This window comes from Acomys russatus, chromosome 17, assembly GCF_903995435.1.
Source record: "Acomys russatus chromosome 17, mAcoRus1.1, whole genome shotgun sequence".
Classification (NCBI taxonomy): Eukaryota; Metazoa; Chordata; class Mammalia; order Rodentia; family Muridae; genus Acomys; species Acomys russatus.
In genome coordinates, this window is record NC_067153.1 from 39870012 (window position 1) to 39891651 (window position 21640).

At 49.7% G+C, this 21640-nt stretch overlaps 2 protein-coding genes across 2 annotated transcripts; one reads left to right on the top strand and one right to left on the bottom strand.

Moving 5' to 3' along the window:
- The first annotated feature begins 1382 nt into the window (after positions 1-1382).
- Rpl8 (ribosomal protein L8) lies at positions 1383-3402 on the top strand. Its single transcript, XM_051159852.1, has 5 exons — positions 1383-1557; positions 1652-1793; positions 1911-2129; positions 2953-3068; positions 3188-3402. Exons 1-5 carry the CDS (start codon positions 1420-1422, stop codon positions 3344-3346), a joined length of 774 nt encoding a protein of 257 aa, XP_051015809.1. The 5' UTR covers positions 1383-1419; the 3' UTR covers positions 3347-3402.
- Positions 3403-6254: 2852 nt separating this feature from the next.
- On the bottom strand, positions 6255-12222 carry LOC127200987 (zinc finger protein 250). The gene is made up of 4 exons (XM_051159351.1): positions 12178-12222; positions 11686-11812; positions 11348-11461; positions 6255-7610 (listed from the first exon to the last, which is right to left on the bottom strand). Exons 1-4 carry the CDS (start codon positions 12220-12222, stop codon positions 6286-6288), a joined length of 1611 nt encoding a protein of 536 aa, XP_051015308.1. The 3' UTR covers positions 6255-6285.
- Between the last annotated feature and the right edge of the window lie 9418 nt (positions 12223-21640).

A 21640-nucleotide genomic window follows, 5' to 3' on the forward strand; every position in this document is an offset into this window, starting at 1 on the left:
GGGGTGGCTGGACCCCCCTCTCACTCCCACCTCGGTTCTGCAGGCCCTCGATGATCCCTGCCACTCCCAGCTCCACTGCACTTCTGGAACACCCCATCCACGAGCATCCTAAGGAACTTGAGCATGTGACCACAGGGCGTTTCTTCCTCCTGCTTCTCAGTACACCATACCATCTGGGGGCCCCTCCCTCCCTCCTTCCTTCCTCTTCCTCAGTACGTTATTTTCAGTCTCTGCCATGTAAGGTACCCTATTTCTAACTATAAGACTCTGACCCTCACTTACCTCCCTCTTTGTCTAAACTTTTGTGAAACTGCCCACTGACAGGTTTCGCTCAAATGAAGACCCTCTTTTGGGAGGCTTCTGTGCAACCAAAGATGCCCACGGGGGACTTTATTGCGAAACAGCCCCTCCTTTTGCTTCCTTCCGTCCTCGTTTTTTGCTCTCCAGGGTCGTTGCCCACACCCTGGTCCCAGTTGCTCTCTGCCAGCCTTTTTGTTTGTTTGTTTGTTTGAGACAAGGTCTCTCTGTGTAGCCTTGGCTGTCCTGGACTAACTTTGTAGACCAGGCTGGCCTCGAATTTACAGCGATCCGCCTGCCTCTGTCTCTCGAGTGCTGGGATTAAAGGCGTGCGCCACCACCGCCCGGCTCGTCATTTTATTTTGTTTTCTGAGATGGTGTTCTTTGTAGCCCTGGCTGTACTGGAACATGTTCTCTAGACCAGGCTGGCCTGGAACTCCACCTACCTTAGCTGTCCCAGTACTGGCATTAAAGACGTGCATCGCCACCGCCTGGCCTGCAAATCCTAATCTAGTAGTAGCACAAAGCACTAGGTTTCCTGTGTCTGCACATCTAGTCTCCTTCCTACTACCTCGGAGCCACTACCTGGAGCCCCTCAACTTATGTGGAATCCCCTGCCTCCGCCCAGCTCGGAATCTCGGCTTCTGCGTGGTCCTGGACGAATCCTTCCACCTCTTGAAGCCTCCTCCACCGCCCACCTGCCCCTCGTAAGAATTCGTGAGTCGTTTTCTTCAGAGTCCGCCTCCACCCAGGGCTCCTAGGTACAAACCTCCATGCCGCAAATCCGTAGAAACACGGGGCATTTGACTACAAGACCCGACAGGCATCGGGCCAAGGAAGAGGCGGGGTTGTGGCCCCGCCCCGGAAGATAAGGCTGCTTGGCGCCGCGTATTTCCTCTTTCGGCCGTGCTCACCGGCAGGTAGGTTGTGTTTGAGTTGCTGTGGGCTTTGAAGTTATCCCCCGCCATCCACCACCATGGGCTGCTCGGTGGTCTGTCGTGCAGCCTGGTCCACTCATCCCGGACCGGGAGGGAGGGATGGAGGCGCCTTCGGCCTTGGGGGCTGGCAGGGACGCTGGTGTATTTGGTCGCTGAACGCGGACCGTTTCCAGATTTCGCCGCCATGGGCCGTGTGATCCGAGGACAGAGGAAAGGCGCCGGCTCTGTGTTCCGCGCGCACGTGAAGCACCGTAAGGGCGCCGCGCGCCTCCGTGCTGTGGACTTCGCCGAGCGGCACGGCTACATCAAGGGCATCGTGAAGGTGCGAGGCGTTTGGCGGGGGGCCGAGCAGGCGGGAGCAAACGGGGGCGTCTGGAGGAGACCTTAGAGTCATGCTAGCTGCCCTCACCCCGTAGGACATCATCCATGATCCTGGGCGCGGCGCTCCCCTCGCGAAAGTGGTCTTTCGTGATCCCTACCGGTTTAAGAAGCGGACGGAGCTGTTCATCGCCGCGGAGGGGATCCACACTGGGCAGTTCGTGTACTGCGGCAAGAAGGGTGAGCTTCAAGGCGGGGATCGGACCCGATCTTGGCCGAGCTTTGCGGGGTGGCAGCGGGGTGGGTTCGAGCGTTGCTTTTGGCCTTCCTAAGTCGCCTTGTCGCTTCTCTCGGCAGCCCAGTTGAATATCGGCAACGTTTTGCCCGTGGGCACCATGCCTGAGGGTACGATCGTGTGTTGTCTGGAGGAAAAGCCCGGGGACAGGGGCAAGCTGGCACGAGCCTCCGGGAACTACGCCACAGTCATCTCCCACAACCCAGAAACCAAGAAGACCCGAGTGAAGCTGCCCTCGGGGTCCAAGAAGGTCATTTCCTCGGCCAACAGGGCTGTCGTCGGTGAGTGCCGCAGAGTGGTGGAGCCCTGAGGACTGGGTGGTCCGTTTATGAACTGTCAAGATAGGTAACCGATTAAAAGCACTGATAACCGATTAAAAGCACTGATTGCTTTTGCAGAGCACCCAGGTTCTTTGCCAGCTCACAAGTGTTAGCTACAGAGCCCCCCCCCCGGGGGGGGGGGAGGATCTGATGCTGTTTTTCTGATCTCTGTGGGCACTGCACAAATGCGTATAGACTTAGGTAAAATAAGGGTTTAAAAGAGACCAAGCCACTTGGAACTTTTGTTTGCTGTAACCTAGGACTTGGATCCTGCACCTGAGTCTAGTTCTTTTTAGAGAAGATAGGGCCAGTGTTGGTCCCTTCTAAAAGATGTTCGAATCCGTGAAAGCAGACGAGAGTCAGAGTCTCTTGGTTTGTTACTTGGTAACATCTTACGGTGTGCTAATCTCCCTGTGTTTGCTATTTGTGTGGGAGGTGTCTTCAGAGGTTGAAGGGCCTGTCCTGAATCTCAGGCACTGACTATTGGGGACTCAGCCCTGGGAACTTGGGCTGAGTCAACATTTTGCCAATGCAGTCAATAGGCCTTGCCTGACCTGTCATGGAAATGTCAGGTCGCGGGGTGTAAGGGGTTTCCTCTGTGGGACTTGGTGGTGAGGTACTCTTAGCTGGTAGGTTTCATTGAGGCTGGAAATAGTCTTCATGATGTGTATATTCCTGGCATAGCACTAGTTGGGGACAATTGTGGCAGGAGCGCCTTGTGATGCATATCTCAGAGGTATCTCTCTCTCTCGCTCTCTTTTTTTTTTTTTTTCCCCCCTTGCAGGTGTTGTGGCCGGTGGAGGCAGAATTGACAAGCCTATCTTGAAGGCTGGTCGGGCCTACCACAAGTACAAGGCAAAGAGGAACTGCTGGCCACGTGTACGGGGTGTGGCCATGAATGTAAGTAACCAAGGAGTGGGGTGCTGCTTGTCCCTGTGCTGGGAGGATCTGCAGCAGGGAGCTCCTAGGCCGCAGGTAGGTGAGATTTCCTTCATCCCACTCTCATTCTCTCTCCACAGCCTGTGGAACATCCCTTTGGAGGTGGTAACCACCAGCACATCGGCAAACCCTCCACCATCCGGAGGGATGCTCCTGCTGGGCGGAAAGTGGGTCTCATTGCTGCCCGCCGGACTGGGCGACTACGTGGAACCAAAACTGTACAGGAGAAGGAGAACTAGAGCTCAGGAGCTAATAAAGTATGTCCTTTGGCTAACAGGCTGTGTGAGCCTCCTTTCTTAGGGGGAGGGCAGGGGTCCCTGCCGCAGAGCTCCTTGTTAGTGGGAAGTGAGAGATGGAGGAATGCGCAGTGTGAGTGTTCATCCTGGAGTGAACTCGAGAACACGATGGCCTGGGCCTGGAATTTGAGTGGGTGGCTCTATTTTTTTGAGACCAGGTCTTTACGTAGGAACTCAAGACCAAGCTGGTCTTGAACTTTCAGAGATCTGACTGAGTGCTGGAATTGTCAGGCCCAGCCAGGTAGCTCAGTTTTGTAACATGGGGTGCTGACATGTGGACCACAGTTACTGGAATTGGTAATCACTCCATCCCTCTGCGCCAAGCTGCCCCCTCAGGCTCGCAGTTGTCAGACTTGTAATTACAGGTATGAGTTGCTGTCTTGGGCACCAGTGTGAGACATCCAGTGTGGCCTCACTCCTTCCCACCCTTTGTTATGCCAGTAGTGACCAGCTATAGCTGGAGGTGGATGTCTGCTCGCCCTACAATCCCAAGTGCAGTGGGATTGCTGACACTTTGGATAAGGGATGGATGCTTATCATACTTAAAGCTACAGGCCACAGACTGCCTGAGAACCAGGTCTCAAGCCTGTTGGCAGTCCAGGAATAGTGGTTTGAGGTGTACCTCTCCAAAGTTAGGGACCATGCGCAGAAACCACAAGTTAGGACAGACTGGCCTCAGTGGGAAGGAAGACAGGCAGTTTGGTTTTGAAGTTTTCTTTTTTTGTTTTGTTTTTTGTTTATTTCAAGACAGGGTTTCTCTGTGTAGCCTTGGCCATCCTGGACTCACTTTGTAGACCAGGCTGGCCTCGAACTCACAGCGATCCGCCTGCCTCTGCCTCCCGAGTGCTGGGATTAAAGGCGTGCGCCGCCACGCCCGGCGAAGTTTTCATTTTAAAACTCATTTAAAAGAGCAAATATGCTTTAAAGTTGGTGTAATCCTGCCCCACAGGAACCACTAATGTCTTAAGTAAGGTCCTTCACCTGGCAAGTGTACTAGGGCAGCAGATTTTTTTTTTTACTCCTCGTGGGGTGGGTCTTCTGGAGAGGCTAGCTGGAGACTGGTCACCCTAACTGATGAGGCTGTGTTGCTAGGTGACAGCCTCTGCCCAGCCCGTCCTGGCCTGTATCCCTTGTCTCTGTTCCTCTTACTCTGAACTTTACCTGCCCCTAGTGACCCACTGGCTCTAAGCAGGCTGTTATTCCTGGTTTGTATCCACAGGTTGCCCTAGATTACAGGTATTTACCAAAGGAGGGTACTGGGGGAAACACTATGTGTGGCTGCCATCGCTTTTCTGCTTTGGGGGCAGATGAAGTTTTGTTCTTGGTCATGAGGGAGGAATTGCTCCAGAAGAGGCCAACAGGAAACCCCTTTTCAGCCCAGCAGTGGGCACGCCTTTATTCCCAGCATTCACAAGGCAGAGGCAGGTGGATCTCTGAGTTTGAGGCCAGCCTGGGCTACACAGAACCCTGTCTTGGAAAAACAACCCCTTGTAGATCATGCAGCCATTTGCTCGGGCTATGGGTGTGCACCTTTGTGGCTTAAAAAGGAATTACTACGATTTGATAAGTGGTGAATTTGTCACCAGTCCTCTGAGCACTGTCTTGAGTTTGAGGGCTCTGTTTCTCACAATACTACTCTGATGTTTCGCAAGTCCTCAGTAAGATTGCTGTAGACCTTGCCTGACATGACTTATCATTTGTCGTGACTGGTGGGTCAGCTGTTAGGTAGGGCAGGGACAGGCAGCTGAGGCATCAGGAGAGAGCTGGGTTTTAAGAAATTTTAAATGAGCAGGGCATGGTGGCTACATGAGGCAGAGGCAGGAGCATCTCCTAAATTTGAGGCCAGCCTTGACAGCCAAGGCTACACAGAGAAACCCTGCCTAGGGGGGAAAATTCTTTGGTTTGCTGGAACAATCAATATGGGTCTGCTGGGGTTGAAGAATTAGTTTAGTGGGGTTTTTTGGGGGGCATGGAGGTGCTTCAAGACAGTTTCTTTGTATACCTTTGGCTGTCCTGGACTCACTTTGTATACCAAGCTGGCCTTGAACTCACAGTGAGCCCCTGCCTTTGCCTCTTGAGTGCTAGGATTAAAGGCCTGTGCCACCATGCCCGGCCATTCCAGAATATTTGATAAGAGTATTTTAAAGGCTGGGTGTGGTGGCACACGCTTAAAATCCCAGCACTCAGGAGGCAGAGGCAGGTGGATCACTGAGTTTGACACCAACCTGGTCTACAAAGCGAGTCCATGACAGCCAAGGCTACAAAGAAACTGTCTCGAAAAACAAAACAAAATATTTTAAAATACTGATTTTTATTTTCTTTGTGTGTGCACATCACACACTTATGTGCTTGGAAGCCGGAGGGAGGTTCTCGTATGGGTTCTAGAAAGCAAGCTCAGGCTCTCAGGCTTTAGCCACTGAGCCATTCCCTGGCCCAGGAATCTTTTTTTAAAAAGCACTATATTCACATAGCACATAAGTGTTTTAAAGGAATACCGAAAATAGTCCAACACTCTAAATTTAAGTACAATATTAGAATGAGCAGGTGCATTTAGGAAAGTCACGAAGCTAAGAAAAGGAATTTCATTTGAAATGTCCATAGACCCTATGCCTTAACTTTTCAGTTGCCTCAATAAACTAATTCATGTCAAATAAACCGAGGGAGGAGGATAGCTATCTTTTACCAAGATCCACGACTGGAGGATTACTCTCCAATATAGCTTCAAGATGTTGAGGAAAATAAATTTAACACTTGCTGGATGTTTTTCCCCAGGAGGGACATGGAGTTATGAGGCTGAGTCAACAAAGCAAGGTCTTAATGGGACTCCCCCGCTGTTTTTAGTCTCGTGCATGCTCTAAGCATGGGCTCCTGCCAGGCGCGCATCACAGCTTCCGGTGGACTTTCTGATGCTGGATCAGGTGCCCGTGCTGATTGAAGGCGCGCCCGCACTCCCCGCACTCGTAGGGTTTCTCTCCGGTGTGGATCCTCTGGTGCTGGATGAGCACTGAGTACTGGCTGAAGGCCTTGCCGCAGCTGTTGCACTCGTACGGTTTCTCGCCCGTGTGGGTCCTCAGGTGCACGATGAGGGTTGCCTTCAGGCTGAAAGCTTTGCCGCACTCGGTGCACTGGAAGGGCTTCTCGCCTGTGTGGATTCTCTCGTGCTGGATCAGAGACCTGCGTGCACTGAAAGCGTGCCCACACTCGCCGCACACGTAGGGTTTCTCTCCAGTGTGGACTCTCTGGTGCTGGATGAGGTGCGAGTGCTGGACGAAGGCCTTCCCGCACTCATAGCACGCGTAGGGTTTCTCCTCGGTGTGGATGCGCTCGTGGTTCATCAGGGTGGAGCGGTGGCTGAAGGTCTTGCCACACTCGCTGCACTCGTACGGCTTCTCCCCGGTGTGCACGTTGTGGTGCTGTATGAGCACGGAGCGGTCACTGAAGGCCTTGCCACACTCGCTGCACGTGTAGGGTTTCTCCCCGGTGTGCACGCGCTGGTGCTGCAGCAGGGTTCTCTTGACACTGAATGTCTTGCCACACTCACTGCACCCGTGCGGCTTCTCCCCGGTGTGCACTCGCTGGTGGCTCCGCAGGACGGTGCTGTGGTTGAAGGCTTTCCCGCACAAGGGACACACGTACGGTCTCTCCCCCGTGTGGATCCGCTGGTGCTGGATGAGGTGTGAGAGCTGTGTGAACGCCTTCCCACACTCCAGACATTCGTGAGGCTTCTCTCCCGTGTGGATCTTGTGGTGCTGGGCGAGGTCCGAGCTCACGCGGAAGGCTTTCCCACATTCATTACACTCATAGGGCTTTTCGCCTGTGTGGATCCGCCTGTGCTTACTAAGGACGGAACTCTGGCTGAAGGCCTTCCCACACACATGGCAGACATAGGGCTTCTCGCCGGTGTGTATTCGCTGATGCTGAAGGAGATGTGAGCTCCGACCAAAGCATTTGCCACACTCGATGCACATATAGGGTCTCTCTCCACTGGGAGCCGCCTGGGGTCGAGCAAGTGGTGCACTACGGTTCGAGACCTGGGCATTCTCCGGGCCAACGGGGTTTGGACTCGGGCAGAAGTTCTGCTCTGTTTTGTAGTGTTCGTCGTCAGCCTTCCTCAGCGGTGCTGCTGCCAGAAGCGCTGCTACTTCATCTGAGGTTAGTGGTTGCTCGCTCAAGTCTGGGTTTTCGTTCTCTTCCTTGGCTTTGCTTTCTGAAACAACAAATACAAAGTGAAAAGGCTAACACTGCTTGGCGTGGTGGGGGGTACATGCCGGGAATCCCAGCACTTGAGAGAACGAGGCGGGAAGACTGTGAACCCTGTGCCAGTCTGGGCTATCTACAGGGCTGCTTTTAAAAAAACTATAATGGGAGCTGGAGAGATGGCTCAGTGGTTAAGAGCACTGGCTGCTCTTCCAGAGGTCCTGAGTTCAATTCCTGACAATCACACGGTGGCTCATAATCTCATCTATAATGTGATGTGATGCCCTCTTCTGGCCTGCAGGTGTATATGCAGGCAGAACACTGTATACATGGTAAAAAAATTAAAACAAACAAACAAAAAAAACTATAACCCAAACCAGAATAAAAACAACAAAAGGTAAATACTACACAAAACTGCACAGTGCAATCCAAAAGCTGGTTTTGCTGCACAGTCTCTGATGTGAGAGCCAAAGGGAACTTTTTTCTTTCTCTCTCTCTCTTTCTTTCTTCCTTTCCTTGCTTTGTAGACCAGGCTGGCCTTGAACTCAGGGATATGCCTTCCTCTGCCTCCCGAGTGCTGGGATTAAAGGTGTCCACCACCGCGCCCGGCTCCAGGAACATCTTTCAACAAGTCAAAACTAATAGTGGGATGAAGGGGAGCCATCAGCTTATCTGCCCTGGGCAGAATGCACATACTGGTGGAAACACATCCTACTGTTCTCCCTGGAGTTATCATGACCAAGTTTCGAAGGCAACAGCGCATGAGCAGTGAAGCTGGCTCTGGGCTGTCAGGGGAAGCCTGAAGCCTTTGTGCAGGTCAGTGGATGCTATCCGGGGCCAATGGCTTCCTCCGTGGTGTGATGCTGGCGGTCCCCTTGGTGGGTGGAAGACACTTCAGTGTGGACAATGCACTGTGTAGGAGGGGGGTGGGGGGGGGGACTTAAGAGACAGATGATGGTAATTGGTGTCACATTTAGGTTGGAGACAAGCTCGTGAGAGTAGCAGTGTAGACAGTAAGCCTTTCTGGAACCTCGAGGTGGATACATGCCACTGTGTGCTTGTGAGGACAACTTTTTGGACATAGCTTTCTCTTTTCAACTTTTGTGTGTGTGTGCGCTGGGGGTTTAACTCAGGTTGCCAGGCTTGTATTGCCAAGTACCTTTCTCCACTGAGCCATCTCAAAACTCCAGATTGCTGAAGGACATATAAGGGTCTCTGGCAAGTACCACTGAGACCAACAACTTTGGGGCAAAGTACAGATTTAGTGAGCTCTGACTCAGAGGCCGGGATCACAGGCAAGAATGGCATTAGAGTTTATGCTTGTTCTGTTCCCTTCTAAATATTAGTATAGCAAACAACTCGGGAGCAGGAGTGCCATGTAGTGGCCCCCAATATGGAGGCTGTGGCAGGCCTTTACCTCTCCTTCTTCTTCTTCTTCTTCTTCTTCTTCTTCTTCTTCTTCTTTTTCTTCTTCTTCTTCCTTTTCTTCTATTTTTGCTTTTCAAGACAGGGTTTCTCTGTGTAGTCTTGACTATCCTGGACCCACTTTGTAGACCAGGCTGGCCTAGAACTCATAGAAATCCACCTGCCTCTGCCTCCTAAGTGCTGGGACTAAAGGCATGTGCCACCACGCCCCGCTCCAGAAGCTTTAGGTTTTAAGTCATCTTTTGTTGTGGTGCTTGTGGCTGAACCCAGAATACTGCATGTGGTGGTGAGTGCAGATTTCACTCCACACACCCCTAACCTAGAAGCTTTATTGTGTATCGGTTCAGAATTTGCTATGTATTGGGTCTCCTTGAAAACCTAACAAGGAGGCTCGCCCCACCAGACAACTTTCCCCCTACACTCAGTTGTTGCTCAGGGATATCCCTGGAGTTCACCAGACCTCTATGGGACTGGGGAAATCTCTCTTGTAATTCTTCATCGTCCGCCAGGCGTGGTGGCACATGTCTTTAATCCCAGCACTCTGGAGGCAGAAGCAGACGGATCTCTGTAAGTTCGAGGCCAGCCTGCTCTACAAAGTGAGTCCAGGACAACCAAGGCTACCCAGAGAAACCCTGTCTCGAAAAACCAAAAAAAAAAAAAAATTATCTTCCTCTGCTACACCAGCATCTAAGTCCTTGTTCACATCACCAGCCTACCCCACCAGCAGCTACCTGTTAGTCCAACTGACATGCTTACGCACCAAAACCAAGAAGTACAAATCCCAACATAGCATGTGTCTGCATCGACATGCATCTGCACCCACCATGTTATCTGAGAATCTGGGATAGCTCTGCCTTTCTTACATATTGTGTAAAATATTAGTATTCTATTATTGTCCATCACATGTGAATTTGTTTTCCTTAGGAGGTAGAAAGCTGGATACAAACTCACTTATGTTCTCTAGAAGAGGGCGTCAGATCCCAGCATAGATGGTTATGAGCCACCATGTGGTTGCTGGGAGTTGAACTCAGGACCTCTGGAAGAGCAGATGGTGCTTTTAACTGCTGGGCCATCTCTCCAGCGCCCCCACTTATGTTCTCCAAATTGGAAAAAAAAATCAGAGTATCTGTAAGATTCCCTTTTCTCAAATCCAACAGAGCTAAGGCCCTTGGTAGCCAAAGTTAAGATGGGAGGAAGAGGCAAGGAAGCAAGATGGGGATTTCCTGCGAGCCTCGGATGCCAAGGCTCTTCTCCATGGGCCTTCCCAGGGGCGACTGTGACCAAGTGTTCCTTAGAATCAGGTTTGAAGTGGGCAGGACAAACACCTGCCTGACCCCTTCTTGTCAAAAGGGCAAAAGTTGGCATCAGATCACATTATAGATGGTTGTGAGCCACCATGTGGTTGCTGGGAGTTGAACTCAGGACCTCTGGAAGAGCAGCCAGTGCTCTCAACCACTGAGCCATCTTTTCAGTCCAGCAATGTCTTTTCAATAATTGAGATGATCATACCTTTCTTTCTTATGCTACAATGCTGACTTCTTAAAGTATTTTTATTTTGGGATAGTGGTTTTGTTTTTCTGGGTTTTGTTGTTGTTGTTGTTGTTGTTTTGGAGATAGGGTTTCTCTGTGTAGTCCTGAATCTCAATCTGTAGACCAGGCTGGCTTAGAACTCACAGAGATGCTCCTGCCCTGTCTGCCAAGTGCTGGCACTAAAGGCCTGTGCCACCACCACCTGGCCTAAGGAGAGATCATTCTCGAGAGGAAAATGGCCCCACTGAACCCCTGAAGCAATCAGCCGGTATAGTGTTGCTATGTTACCCCTTCCCACTTTGAGGGGCGCATCCAGGGAGGGCAGGTTGGCTGTGGTTTCCTCGAGACTCTGTTGTCAGCTGCCACCAGAGATACTTCATTTAATGCCACTGTAAATACAGTCGCCACATCTTCCCTGTTTATAAGGTAATAATTTTTCCCAAGTAACTTGTTTTGTTTTGTTTTTGTTTTTGGAGACAGTGTTTCTCTGTATAACAGCCCTGCCTGTCCTGGACTCACTTTGTAGACCAGGCTGGCCTCGAACTCACATTGATCTGCCTGCCTCTGCCTCCCAGGTGCTGGGATTAAAAGAGTGCGTCCACCACCACCCGGCCCCCTACACTTCGTTCTATGGGCTACTGCCTGCCCAGTACCTCCTAGTCTGTGGACATTCTGTCATAGGAAGGATGACAGCAACTTCTCCAGACTGGCGGAAGTTTCTTCCATCAGTGGCTCAGTCTGAAGCAGGTTAAAGCCTTCAGTGAAAACAGGTCCAGTTCTCCTTATGCTCACCTGAGTGGTCGCTCCCCAGGCCCTGGCTCAGCTCACTTCCCTGCCCATCCAGGACCCATGGGTCTTCTCCTCGCTCCAGCTGGGAGATCACGACAGGCTTGGATCCCGGAAGTCCTATTCACGAGGAGGGGAGCCCCCTGGGTTATACAATATGCACTGAGATGCTCCCTTACCATGTTACATGCAGCCATGTAGAAAGGAGCAAGACTTACATTCTGTTGGAGCTGAACACTTGGAGATAAGCAAGCCTCAGGATCAGTCTGCCCAGTGACCCCCCTCCTCCCCTGAGAAACCCCCACATGAGTCCAGCACACAAAGATACACAGATGGAGCCTTACCCAGGGAGACCACATTCCCGTAGGTCTCCATCATCACATTTCTGTAGAGGCCCCGCTGAGCAGGGCCCAAGCGGGCCCACTCCTCCTGAGAAAGCAGAACGGCCACGTCCTCGAAGGTCACCTTGGCCTAGAATGACAGGGTTCTGAGTAATGGCACATGTCAGGCAGTATACCACGTGACATGGGAGATTGGTGGGGGGACCCCTTAGAGTCATGTGAGATCAATAGGAAGAAGTGATAGAGTTAAGAGATGTATAGCCGGGCGTGGTGGCGCACGCCTTTAATCCCAGCACTCGGAGACAGAGGGAGGTGGCTCGCTATGAGTTCGAGGCCAGCCTGGTCTACAAAGCAAGTCTAGGACAGCCAAGGCTATGCAGAGAAACTCTGTCTCACAAAACCAAAAAGAGATGTAGTGCTACTCACTTGGGCTCAGGAAGACTGCAGCAATTTCGGTTAAGCCACTGAATAAACCTTTAGGACCACTCAACTCACCTGAGGGGGTCCTGCTGGCAGTGGCAGGAGCCTGGCAGCTGCCATTTTGGTTTCTTAGGTCTGTGAGGACAACAGGAAGCAGAGGATCCTGGGAGGCTGCGAAAGGAGAGAGATCACATGAGAGTCCAGTCCAACAGACCCTGACCTCCTGGCGAGTCCTCGTCATATCAAGTCAGTGAAAGGCATGCTGAAGTGAGAGCCAGGGAGCTGCCGCCGCCGCACTCACTCCTACTTTGTCCCGTCTCCCATAGCGTGCTCACTTCTCTAGTGCAGAGTCTTCTGAAAACATGGGTCCCGAGCCTGTCTCATCTAGTAGGCTTAGTCAGGGAAAGTCCTCCTTGTGAAATGGTGAGTTGGGCTGGAGAGATGGCTCAGTGGTTAAGAGCACTGCCTGCTCTTCCAAAGGACCCGGGTTCAATTCCCAGCACCCACATGGCAGCTCACAACTGTCTCTAACTCCAAGATCTGACACCCTCACACCAACACACATAAATTAAAATTAAATAAATTATTAAAAAAAAAAAAAAAAAGAAAAAAAGAAATGGTGAGTCTGAGGCCAGACTGGTCTACATGGTGAGTTCTAGGCCAAGCAGGGCTTCCTCCAGTCTCTGTTTGTTTTTAAAGCTAAGTAGGCTAGATAGGTGGCTCGTGGGCGGAGTTAAAAGCGCTTACTACTCTTGCAAAGGACGAGCTTTGTGCACAACTCCACTCCTAGGGGACCTAATGCTTTCCTCTGGCTTCTATGGGCTGTTACACACATGTGGGATGCACGAGCTCACACAGGACATACACATTGGGATGCAGCTGTCAAGATGTGAGAAGATGGATGCGTGGTGGCTGAGCTCAGGCTGAGAGGCACAAGTGAAGACCCTGGAGTTCATGGGCCAGTCAGGGCAATGACAAGAGAGCAACTGTCGCTGCTGTCCAGGGTTTTCCGTTTTGTTTTGTTGGGTTTTTGAGACAGGGTTTCTCTGTGTGGCCTTTGCTGTCCTAGACTCACTTTGTAGACCAGGCTGGCCTCAAACTCATAGCAATCTGTCCGCCTCTGCCTCCCGAGTGCTGGAATTAAAGGTATGCGCCACCACGGCCCGGCATGTCCAGGGTTTTCTAACTGTGACTCTCTGCTGTTGTCAAAGAACAGCCTTGCTTGCTCTTACACAGCTCTCCACAAGAGGCTCCAGAAGCTTCTCTGCAGATCCACTCACATCTCAGCAGAGTAGAGAGGGTGAAAACAGGCACCCTACCCCGGCAGTGGGTCTCAACCTTCCTAATGCTGCGGCCCTTTAACACAGTTCCTCTTGTTGTGGTGACCCCAACCATAGACTTATTTTCATTGCTACTTTAAAAAAACAAAAAACATAAAGAACATACACATGAGCCGGGCACTCGGGAAGCAGAGGCAGGCGGATCGCTGTGAGTTTGAGAGCAGCCTGGTCTACAAAGTGAGTCCAGGACAGCCAGGGCTACACAGAGAAACCCTGTTTTGAAAAACAAAACAAACTACAACAAGAACACAATAATGATTTCTAAGCAGGGTGCCCATTGTTTCCCAAGGGCTTAACATTTCAATCTTCCCTTTCCTAGACCATTGGGGTCTTTATGGTTGGCTGATCGTATGTATGTTGGGAGCCTGTGAAGGCACTGGCTGCTGGCTGGCTTACCTTGGTCCTGGCCTATGGCCCTGCCTGCTCACAAGGACAGTAGTTCTGCAGAGCCCCACACGTTCCATATTCAAGGCATTTATATGGCTCTGGTGGGACCTGTAGGCATTCAGCCAAGTTGCCTCTCAAGAAGTGCTCCCTCCAAAGTGGGAAGTAGATGGTCTTCTTGAGGCCCACACTTCTGTGGGAAACGCCGGGCTCCGGCCCTTTAGTCAGGCTTAGCTATCCTCTGGGTTTCTGGCGAGGGAAGGGCTCAATTTATGTATTGGCAACACAAGCCTGTTCAGTGGTTATTGTGGGTAAACTGAGTCTGGAGTAACATTGCATCTGAGACCTGAAAGATGTCTTGTGTCCAGTGAGAACGGGTCACTTGGTGGCGGGTGGGTGCTGGAGACATATCAGGATAAACAGGTGTTTAACACAACTAAATGGCTGGGGAAAGGGGGCAGGGGTGTCTGAGAGCTCTCCTGACAGAGCTGGTCCTGCAGCAGATGGCTTCAGTCCTCTGAAGGGCTGGGGTCGGGGGAGGGGGGGGCCAGCTACAATGGTGAGACAGAATCAAGCCTGCAACTAATGGCAGATGGTACCAGAAAAAAAAAGAGGAATAAGATTCCAATGCATCTTTTCAGGCATCTGGCTCTTTGATAGTGAAATGGAAGCTAAGCATGGTGCCTCTCCCTTGTAACACCAGCTATTCAGGAGGTGGAGGCAGAAGGACCCTCTGGAAAAACCAGGTTGTGCTACATAGTGAGACTTGTCTCAAGAAGAAGAAGAAGAAGAAGAGGAGGAGGAGGAGGAGGAAGAGGAGGAAGAGGAGCAGGAGGAGGAGGAAGAGGAGCAGGAGGAGGAGGAAAAAGAAGAGGAGGAGGACGAAGAGGAGGAGGAGGAGGAAAGAGGTGACCATCATGACCTGCCCGGTGAGAGGACAGGAAGTCAGTTACTTTATTTTTTAAATAAAAGGTCAGACATGTATATTTGCATTTCAGGAAGACAAAACTAACAGCTGTCTCTGAGGAACAGAGCAGGCTGACAAGGAGGGAGAGGTTGACTGCAACTTCTCCCGCCATTCCCCTCCAAAGGCCATTCCTCCAAATGTGTGTTTGCCTTTTTATGGGTAGAAATACAATGCAAGTTTAATTTGAATGCACCTAGAATCTGAATAACATTCCTTTCGAATTCCCAGAAGCAACGGATGCTAAAAAGAATTCAGAAGAATGAGGAAGGGCCAGTGGAGCCAGACAGCAAAACCAACACCACCCGGTTGGTTCTCAAAGGACATATGGGGTCAGACACAGGTGGATGTGGGGACTTGAAAGATGACAGGCAGGCTGGCAAGATGGCTCAGTGGGTAGTCACTCCTGTTGCTAAGTCTGATGACCTGAGTTTGATTTCTAGGATCTACATGGCAGAAGGAGAGAACCGGCTCCCACTACTTGTTCTCTGCCCTCCACACTCTTGCTATGGCATGCACACACACACACACACACACACACACACACACACACACACACACACCCCAAAAACAAAAACCCACACATAATTAAGGCCAGCAAAATAGTTCAATGGGCTTTCTACCAAGCTGGACAATTGAGTTCAATCCTGGGACCCACATGGTGGAAGAACAGAACCAACTCTCACAAATTGTCTTCTATATGCAATGTGTGGCCCCGCCCTGAAATCAACCAACCAACCAATCAATCAATCAATAATAAAAGATGATAGAGCCAGGTGGTGGTGGTGGCGGCACACACCTTTAATCCCAGCACTCAGCAGGCAGAGGCAGGTGGATTTCTGTGAGTTCTGTATCTACTGAATGAGTTCCAGGACAGCCAAGGACAGAGAAACCCTGTCTCAAAACAAAACAAAAAAGGTGACAGACTGTAGAATTCAGTTCAGTGGGAACTCACCCTTACTGTAATATTTGTATTCAGATGTAATATAAAGTGCCCAGCCTCCGGCTTTCTGGCCCTGTATCTGACTCCTGCTACCTCCAGACCCACTGCCCCTTTCCCCAGTCCTCTGGCAGTAATGGCCTTTCTTGTCCTTTAGGTTCCCTTGCCCAGTTGCCCCCCACGTGGTCTTTACCCCTTCTGCTTTTTAGGAGAGCACTGGTTTACACGATGTCACCTCCAATGGCTCTGGAGCAACCCTTGGTAGGGATTCCTTTGATCTCTGCATGGCAAAATCCAATGTCAGTCATACTGCTGCCCATCTGCTGGGCTCTGCTCTCCCTCAGTGAGGCCCTTTCCTCCATCACTAGCCTCTTCACTCTCTCGGGGGATAGTTCCAGCCTCACCTACAGCAGAAACTGACCTTTGCTGAACAAGCAGCTCTGGCTCCCTGGACCTGACGGTGACAGTGATGGTGACAGTCCTTCAGCCTGTAGTCCTTGACTACACCTGGGTGGGGATCTAATGATGAAAATGCGGAGAAACCGCATTCAGGCCTTCTGACAGGTCTCCAGGCTCGTAGGGCAGGCCTGGAAACTGCTGGCTGTTGGCTGTTGCAACTTCTGTGCCCTTCAGAGAATTTAGGTTTGTTACTACCTTTTTTATTTTGGAAGCTAAATCTTCAGAAACTAAATCATTTGTCTTCAGAATTCCTCAAGATTTTGATGTGACACACTTGTGTGTTTTTTTCTAGAGCAGTGGCTCTCAACCTTCCTAGTGCTGTCACCTTATTTATTTATTTAATTAGTTAGTTAGTTTTTCAAGACAGAGTCTGTGTTAACTTGGCTGTCCTGGAGTTGCCTTGTAGGCCAGGCTGATCTTGAACTCACAGTGATCTGCCTGCCTCTGCCTCCTGAGTGCTGGATTAAAGGTGTGCACCACCACGCCCAGCTTGCTGCCACCTTTTTTTTTTTTTTTTTAAAGATTTATTTATTTATTATTATGTATATAGGGCTCTGCCTGCATGTACACCTGCAGGCCAGAAGAGGGCATCAGATCACATTACAGGTGGCTATAAACCACAATGTAGTTGCTGAGAATTGAACTCAAGACCTTTGGAAGAGCAGGTGGTGCTCTTAACCTCTGAGCCATCTCTCCAGCCCCGCTGCCACCTTTTAATGTATAAAAATCTACCTGTGAGTAAAAAACCACAATACTTGCAATTTTCCCTATGTAAATGATCATACATGATCTATCTATCTATCATCTAATTAATAGCTTTCCTACACACTAGTGACACTTAGAGGTCTAAGAAATGAAAAAACAGACACCACAAATCAAAGTAATACTAATTTGTATACTTTATTCACAGCATCAACCAACATTTTGTTTTTCAAGACAGGGCTTCTCTGTGTAGTCCTGGCTGCCCTGGAACTCCATCTGCAGACCAGGTTAGCCTCCAACTCAGAGATCCATCTGCCTCTGCCTCCTGAATGCCAGGGATCAAAGGCGTGTGCCACCTCCCCCTGGCCCACCAAACACTTTTACGGAAGATTATAGGGGTACAGGGTCTCCTAACTAAATACTTTTTAAAAAGATTTTTATTTTATGCACATTAGTGTTTTGCCTGCATGTATGTCTGTGTGAAAGTGTCAGGTCCCCTGGAACAGGAGTTACAGACAGTTGTGAGCTGCCATGTGAGTGCTGGGAATTGAACCTGGGTCCTCTGGAAGAGCAGCCAGTGCTCCACCTTCATTTGGAAGACTCAACAAATACAGAGACTATCTCAGAGCTACTAAGAAAGGAGCCAGGGGCTGGAGAGATGACTCGGGTTAAGAGCACTGACTGCTCTTCCAAAGGTCCTGAGTTCAATTCCCAGCAACCACAGGGTGGCTGACAACCATCTATAATGTGATCTGATGCCCTCTTCTGGCCTGCAGGTGTACATGCAGGCAGAACAGTGTATATATATATATACAGGAGAAGGAAGAAAAAAAGAAAGAAAGAAAGAAAGAAAGGAGCCAGCTGAGAAAAGGAGCTGCACCAGCCACAGGGCCAACCAAGTTACTAAGAGTCCCATGGGCCCGGCAGGAATGGGCAGCTAAGAGATAGACAGTTGTATCGGCATACACCTGCAATCCTAGCCCTTGGCAAGTTGAGACAGACGGACTGCTAACATGAGACTACATAGCGAGTTCTAAGCCAGGATCATAAGAGAACAGTATTGGTTCAGGACTCCCAAGACCCAGTTCTAAGTACAAAGATGATTTATTTGCCCCAGAGGGACAGAGGGCAGGGATAAGGGACCAACATAGGAGATAGAGGACCAGGGAGAAGGGGGAGGGTATTGTCCTGGGGGGGGGGGGCAAAGGACTGCCTCTGGATAGAGAGGAGACAGACTAGGCCCACAGTCAAATGGCAGTTTCTACAGGTAAAATGGGAAGCCCCCGTTTTAGGATGAAGTGTTTAATTTTAACTGGGCATGTTAATTAGGTGAACCAAAGGGGGCTTTTGATTGCTGGACTTCGATACTTTCACAGCTGGACCTAGGTAGTCAGCCTCAGGGGGAGGAAGAGGCCAGATAAGGGAACAGACCTTGGTGACTAGCTTGAGAAATGCAATCTGATGTTTTTAGCAAGGCAGAGGGAATGGGGGAGAAGGGCAAAGCCTGCCAGAGCTACGTTTGCTATACGTTGCTACGTTGGCCAGAGTGCCCTCACTATACACTAAACTACATGGCAAGATTCTGCAACAAACCAAACCAACAACCAAACACGGGGGGGAAGGGAGGTAGGGGAAGAATAAACAGCTCAGAAACAGAAACAGAGCACAGTCCAGTGTGCAGGAGAGGTTCAAATTGCTAGGGAAAAAAAAAACAAAACAAAAACACGATTAACAACATGCTTAAATATTATGGTTACAATTAAAAGTTAAATCTATACACAACCCCCAACAAACTACTACAAAGTGGGACAAAGACAAAAGATTTTTTTAAAAATGTAAAAAAGGTCAAAGAAATCACATCAAGCTGTAGTTGGAGGTGGAAACGAGTAATTCCAGCACAGAGGAGGCTGAGGCAGGAGGATCCTAAGAGTTCCAGGCCAGCTGAGGCTACACAGGAATCGTGTCTCAAATGAAACCAACCAACCAACCAAATACTGTGTGTGGGGGGAGTGGGGGGGGGGGGTGGGGCGTGGAGGGTTGGTATGAGCGAGAGACCAGAAAGGGAAAGGATTTCCAATACATGCCTGGACCAGAAAGCATCTTCAAACCTACAAGCCAAGCTCAGTGCTGCCAACCGATTGGAACAAAAGCCAAAGGAAATTACCGGAGACCTCACACCAGAATTGCCCTCATTTGCATAGTGAGAGACTGCAAACAGAGGGACTCATCCTAAGCGCCCGTGACCATCACTGACCAGTCCAGCTGCCCACAGCCCACCAGTATGTTGCAGCAGTTCTCTTCTGGTCACGCTCCTTTGCACTTTACAGTACAGGAGACAAACTTATCTTTGCTCTAAAGGCTGGGTTAGTTCACCAAGCAAAACCTTATCCACATCTCAAGCCAAATCAAATTAACCAACCACGAAGAAACATTATGCATGCTGGGCAGTGGTGGCGCACACCTTTAATCCAAGCACTTGGGAGGCAGAAGTATTCAGAGCTCTGTGAGTTCAAGGCCAGACAGGTCTACAGAGCGACCTTCAGAACAGCCTGGGCTACACAGAGAAACTCTGTCTCAACAAACTAAGGAAGCAAACAAACAAACAAAAAAAAACTCTTCTGCACATTAAAACAACCCCAATCCCAAAATAGGAGCAGGAGATAGGTGCTCTTCCAGGGGACCTGGGTTGAATTCCTAGCACCTGTACGGAGGCTTGATCCAGTTCTGGGGGATCTGATACCCTCTTCTGGACTCCTCAAATATTGTACACATGTGGTACATAGACATGCATGCAGGCAAAACACCTATACACTATATACCCCCCCCCCCCCGAGACAGAGTTTCTCTATGTAGCCTTGGCTGTCCTGGACTTGCCGTGTAGACCAGGCTGGCCTCGAACTCATAAAGATCCATCTGCCTCTGCCTTCCAAATGCTGGGATTAAAGCAGATCAAAATAAATAAATTTAACAACAATAACCCTCCCCAGATAGGCCTAAGCATCGGAAGAATGTAGTGTATGACACAGGTGCATTTTCAGGTAAATATTAAGAGAAATTACCCAACAGACAGTGGACAGTGTTAGCAGTGGTTATGATTTAGGGAAAAATGTAAAGCTGGATTTTAATTTCACCCCTTACCTAAATAAATTTCATATAGACACAACATTTTACAAGTACCAGACAAAATCAGATTAATTACAAAATAATCTAGAAATAAGGAAGCCCTTTAAAACATAGCAAAGAGCCAACATACTTTAATGGAAAATATTTGCCCAGGAAACAAAACCAACAACAAAATCTTTTCAATTAAAAAATAAATCTGAGCCGGGCGTGGTGGCGCACGCCTTTAATCCCAGCACTCGGGAGGCAGAGGCAGGCGGATCGCTGTGAGTTCGAGGCCAGCCTGGTCTACAAAGCGAGTCCATGATGGCCAAGGCTACACAGAGAAACCCTGTCTCGAAAAACCAAAAAAATAATAATAATAATAATAAATCTGTATGAGAGTAGTGGACAGAGGGATTTTTGAAAAAACACTGTTCTGAGGCATTAACTTGAGTATGCGAAAAGGAAAACTCTGGGAAGAAGTGGTCTCATTGCTCACCCTTCTTTTTAAAAAAAAAAAAAAAAATCTGGCCGGGCAGTGGTGGTGTGCGCCTTTAATCCCAGCACTCAGGAGGCAGAGGCAGGCGGATGGCTGTGAATTCGAGGCCAGCCTGATCTACAATGCGAGTCCAGGATAGCCAAGGCTAAACAGAGAAATCCTGTCTCGAAAAACAAAACAAAAAAAATCTGGAGGCAGAGGCAGGTGGATCGCTGTGAGTTCGAGGCCAGCCTGGTCTACAAAGCAAGTCTAGGACAGCCAAGGCTACACAAGGAAACCCTGTCTCGAAAAGCAAACAAACAAAATAAATAAAAATGAAAATAAATAAAACAATCAAAGAAGACACTTTCAATGGAGTAAGAAAAACACAAAGGGAAGTGTGTTTTTGATATACACAAAAATAATACAAGCTGGTTAATCTGAACAGGAACACAAACAGCTAAAAGTCAAACCCAGAGATTTTGGCCTCACCAAGATCAACTGAGAATGGACAGTGAAGCATCTTTACGGCAAGAATGGCCCGGGGACCGCCCACCTAGATGGTGTGAGGTGGGTTACTAGCCCTAACCTATTAACCCCATTCCACTTCTCTGTGTCCCCTACAAGGAAATTCCCAGGGTACAAAGTGGCACAACTGATGTCCACACGCTTTAAAGCATCTCTCTAAGTAGGTAGGTGGTAGAGCCCAGTGGAGCTTTCCTTTTATGTTAACAACAAAAGAGTGTGCACATGGGCCAGCAATAGTACTTGCTTCCAGTTATTCTAGAAAGATGCACAGGAAACGGCTCCCAGTGTCACTGTGCATTCACTCACAGGGTCCCGGGAAGAGTGACACTTCAAAGAATGATTATGGGTTGTGGAGATGGTTCAGTGGGCATTACATCCAATGTCCTTAGAGAATACAAGCGTGCCCATACTGTTTTACTTCTTAGTGGGGGCGACAGGGTCTCTTACTGGCCTGGAACTCGTCAAGTAAGCTAGTGCGCTCCAGTGGTCTGTTTGTCTCCCCAGAGCTGGGGATAAGAGCCACATCAGCTTTTTAAAGTGAGATCTGGTGATCCGGACTCAGGTGTTTAACTGAGCCATCTTTCCGTTCCCGGCACTATTACTGTATATTAAGTTTTAAGTGCGGAGGCTGGAGAGATGGG